This window comes from Pyrgilauda ruficollis, unplaced genomic scaffold (genome assembly GCF_017590135.1).
Source record: "Pyrgilauda ruficollis isolate IOZ18807 unplaced genomic scaffold, ASM1759013v1 scaffold94, whole genome shotgun sequence".
NCBI lineage: Eukaryota > Metazoa > Chordata > Aves > Passeriformes > Passeridae > Pyrgilauda > Pyrgilauda ruficollis.
The window spans coordinates 1,728,246-1,732,842 of NW_024531488.1; the positions used below are offsets into that span (position 1 = coordinate 1,728,246).

Here is a 4,597-nt window from a genome sequence, read left to right on the forward strand (position 1 = left end):
TCCTCACACAACCCCCTCTTCCCCCCCCCCCCCCCTCCCCTCTCGTAACAAAAGAAAGCCCCGCACGGGGAAGAAAAAAAAAAATCAAATAAGTCCTCCGGGTGGTGAGAAAGCAGAGTTAAAAATCACAGCCAACTGTAAAAAATATAGCCAAGTTCTGTTGTGAATCCCAGCCTATTGCCCTGATACTACTGAAATTTACAAGTAAACTGATGCATAGCTTTTTAGAATAAAATATTAAATAAAATAATTCATAAAACCAAATGCGTACATATTCTTCAAAAATACCTCTTCGTTACCCTTCATGCTGGAACAGGTCGCAGCGTTCCAGCTCCCCACTGCTAACTTTATTACACAGAACCAGATTTCCATCAAGTCCCCCCCTCCCCCGCCCAGCAAAGTTTTCCCTGCTAAAAGGAATAGAAAGGTTAAATATTATCAAGGGAAAGGGAGAAATAAAATAAAAATGTCCGAACTTACAATAGCCAAACATTCGTGGAAAAAAAAGGGGACGGTGTAATTAATATCTTTGGTGAGCTGTTGCCACTGCAAAAGCCTGCAGTCAGCGTTGCACAGTGAATGCACAAGCTTGCAACTGCAAAAACACTGGATTCATTAACCATCTCCACACAGAGCGTAAGCATGCCTCTAGTCCCGAAAGCTGACCAAAGTTGGGGTTTTTTTGTTGCTTTTTTTTTTTTTTTTTTTTTTTAGTGTTATGCATGTGTTTTACTCCATCAGTGCCAGGGTTTGCAGCCGCTTGCCATATAAACAAATGAACAAATGTAACTTCAGGGGAAGATACGGCTACTCAGGCTTGTACCCTGCACACACAGACACCCCGCACAACCGCACACGCTTGCTGGCACACACCCGCACATGCAATCACTCATGTTTCCGGCATGCCACATTTTTCTCAACTTTCTCTTATCTTCCCCAACGAGTCCTCCTTGCCACCCGGGCCAGACCTCTGTCCTGCTGTCCTCCAGCCTAGCTCTCCCTCTTCAATCTACTTGCAAACTTGGCAGATATTTTCATTTAACTGCATGCACAATTCTCACTTTTTTGTTTATTTTTTCTCCTCCTTCCTTTTTAGAAAAAATTTGCTTGCCTCCACTCTCCCAGGTGCCTACCAACAGCCTCTGCAACTACCAATGAAGCCATCATATTTGTGAGCTCTTTCAGATCTGAAGCAGCCTAATTCAATTCCTTTTCTTGTGGCATATAAAATACAGTTTTAAAATGCCTGCAGAACCAACTATTTCGCTGATGTGACGTCTTTAGAACACCTTTAACGACAGTCACAGTAAACTTTAAACCGAGAGAACGTGTTTCAAGGAGAAAAGAGGGCAGGAAATCCCCCTACACGAGAATGAGTCTGAACGCAAGGAAAACCACAGACAACTTTTGGAAAGGAGGAGGAAAAAAAAATAAAAAAGCAGAGCAGTTAGAATTAGTGGGGACCCCGTGCCATATGCAGGCTGCGGATGCTGCTAAAATGAGAAGAACCGGTAAAGAGGTTATAAATCGAGATTAGTATGAAGTCTTTAAGGAGAGGGTGGAGTTTGATGAAGAAATAAAATGAGCAGGACATTAAATAAAAAAAAAAAAAAGAAAAAAGAAAAGAAGAAAGAAATGACAGAAGTACAGAAACACGGTTCAGTCACAAACTTTCCTTTGAACGCATGGAATGAAAACAAGGCCAAATCTCTCACAGAAGCACACTCCGGGGCACCGGGAAACACAGGGAAGAGAAGATAGAGTAGCACATTTCCTCCCCTTTTATTTTTTTCCCCGTTTTCTCCCTTCCATCTTTTTCACACCCTTTCCTCTTTCCCTAATTACTCGTCTTTCATCTTTCTTTCGGGAAAAATGAGCCTGAGAGATGGATCTACCGAGAGGTATTGCAGGTTTAGAAAGAAATGATGGGGTGGAAAGGGGGTGGGGAGGGGGTGAGGGGGAAGGAAGCTGAATGGAGTCGCATCTCGTACGGAGAAAGATGTATCTCCCCCCACCCTCCGGTCTCATGCCAACAATAGACAAAACCACATCTAAAACACGCACACGCACACACGCATACACGCGCGCGCAGGGGGAAGTGGGGATAGCGGCTAAATGATAAATATTTAGCAAGCGATTGTAATAATAGTAGTAGTAATAATAATAATAATAATAATAATAATAACATATTTATATTTATGTGTGTGTGTGTTTGCACGCCGCACGTATACGCGCGTGTGTATATATATATATGTATATGCATATAGGTGCGAGTGTGTGCGCGTACGGACAGGCAGACACAGACAGACGGAGAGCCCTCGCACACGCACGCCTGCACAGCCAAGGGGACAGGGGAGCGATAGCATAGTAGGGAAGAAATATTCACCTTCCCGCCTCATGCCCACTTTGAGGCACTTCTTGAGGCGGCAGTACTGGCACTGGTTGCGATGGTGCTGGTCGATGGGACAGTTCCTGTTGGCGCGGCATGTGTAAGTTAAGTTCCTGCGGACGCTCCTCTTGAAGAAACTTTTGCAGCCCTCGCAGGTGAACTGGCCGTAGTGCTTGCCGCTGGACTTGTCTCCGCACACCACACATTCGATGTGCTGCTGGCTCTGCCCCGAGCCCTGCTGGCCTGCTCCCTTGTCTCCGGCCGCTCCCGGCGTGGAGGGGGGTCCCGGCTGGCTGGGAGTCTGCGGGGTGTGTGGGGTGGCCGAGCTCCCCTGCTGCTGGGGCTGCTGCTCCCGGGCCGGCTGCGTCGCGGCGGGGTTGGGGCCGCTCGGAGTGCCCCCGGCCACGTCTTCCTGCGGATCTCGCCAGCTGCTAACTACCATTGCCATATCTCGGGCCCAAAAAAGTGCTGGGGAGCGGCGCGTCTCGCTGCGGGCTGCCGGGGAGTGAGGCGGGGGGCGGGGGGGCGCCGGGGGCGAGCGGAGTGCGAGGGGACCCTTGCTGCCGCCTGCCTCCGCCTCGGCTGCCGCCGCCGCTGCCCTGCTGCCGCCGCCGCTGCTGCCGGCTGGAGCCGCTCCTGCCGTTTTCTTTATTTTATTTATTTTTCGTCTCCGCGAGCCCCCCTCCTCTCGCTCGCGCTCTTGCTAATTTTTTTTTTTTTTTTCAGAGAGGGGGAGGGGGCGACGGAGGATTTTCTCCCTCTCTCTTTCCCCCCCCCTTCCCTTTCCTTTTCCTCCCTTCCTTTTCCTTTCCTTTCCTTTCCTTCCCTGCCCTTTGGCAAACAAGGCTGTCGGGAGAGGCATTCAGGAGAGTAACACGCCGGACACGCACACGCAGGCAGACACGCGCGCAAACGCCCGGCACACGGCTCCCCACTCGCGCACACGCACACACGCACGGGCACAGGCACACGCGGTCCGGGCGCTACGAGCGCGGAGGATGTGCAGGCATAGAGGAAGCCGCTGCGCCGCCGAGGAGGAGGAGGAGGAAAAGGAGGAGGAGGTGGAGGAGGAGGAGGGGAAGGAAGAGGAGGAGGAGGAGGTCGCCGCTCGCCGCCGCCGGGGCTCGGCCGCCGCCGCTCCCGCGGAGGCTGCTGTCGCCACCGCTGTCGCCGCCGCCTGTGCCGGTGTGGGCTCTCGGGGAGGCGGGAGGTCGAGAGACGAGCCGCTCGCCGGCGATCAGAGTATGGAGGTGTCCGGGGGCCAGGTCCAGGGCAGGGCGCCGTCAGCCATTCAGGGCGGTGGAGCCGGGGAGCGCGGCGGAGGCGGGCGGGGAGCTGAGGCAGTTTGATCTCCTGTCGCGGCGGCGGGGAAGGAGGAGGAGGAGGTTGCCGGTCGCTGCTCTTTCTCTCCCGAGCTGCTCTCTCTCGCTCTCTGTCTCTCTCGCTCGCTCGCGCTCTCTCTCGCCTTTTTTTTTTTTTTTTTTTTAATCGCAGAAAAAAATCGGATGTGACTAAATTCGCAGAGGAGACGAATTCACGGCGAAGTGTAAAAATAGAGAACGGGAATAATAATGACACTTGCAGGAAAAAGAGAGATCCAAAGTAGGTCGGTAAATAAATCCTCTTCTTCTCCCCTTTCTTGCCTTTTCGGTGTTCTTCTTCTGTGAGAGCGCACGATACTAGTTGCGAGGGAAAAAAAAAAGGAAGAAAATCGGTGGAAATCGCCCCAAAAAGATTCTGTTTTTTTTGGTTTTTTAGTTGCCTAAAAAAAGTATTTCATGTAAAAACTCATCACCCAGAAAAGAAGCCCTCCCCCAAAATAAAAAAAAAAAATAGGCAAGAATTGTCAAAATAATAACCGTATTAAGATGCGAACGCGTTCTCTCTCTCTCCGGACTTTCCCCCTCCCCCCTGTTTTCTCTCTCTCTCCTTTCCCCCTTTTTTCTTTCTTTTTTTCCGAGTTTGGTTTTTTTTTTTTTTTTCCAGTTTCACCTCTCTCCTCTTCTCCTGCAGGAATGAAGCGAAAGACACAAGGAGGAAGGGTGGAAAAAAGAAGAAAAGGAAGGAGAAGAGGGAGATGAAGGGGGGGCACACAACTAATAGAATATGCAAGAAAGGGAAGGGGGGGAGAGAGGGAGAGAGGGGGAGAGAGGGAGAGAGAGGGAGAGAGAGACCCAAAAAATGAATGCGTTTAAACGGGAAGCCTAG

General features: G+C 50.7%; 1 protein-coding gene across 2 annotated transcripts in view; it reads right to left on the reverse strand.

The window, feature by feature from the left end:
* The window catches only part of NR2F1 (nuclear receptor subfamily 2 group F member 1), an 8,966-nt gene extending 6,129 nt beyond the window's left edge, over window positions 1-2,837 (reverse strand). Inside the window, exons 1-2 of one of the 2 annotated variants that reach the window (XM_041489462.1) lie at window positions 2,763-2,837; window positions 2,387-2,720 (exon numbers count right to left, since the gene is read on the reverse strand). In XM_041489462.1, the coding sequence (XP_041345396.1) occupies window positions 2,387-2,720; window positions 2,763-2,837 (409 nt within the window). Of the gene's footprint in view, window positions 1-2,386 lie in introns of both variants that reach the window. The other variant, XM_041489461.1, reaches the window with a different exon arrangement.
* Window positions 2,838-4,597: the final 1,760 nt, after the last annotated feature.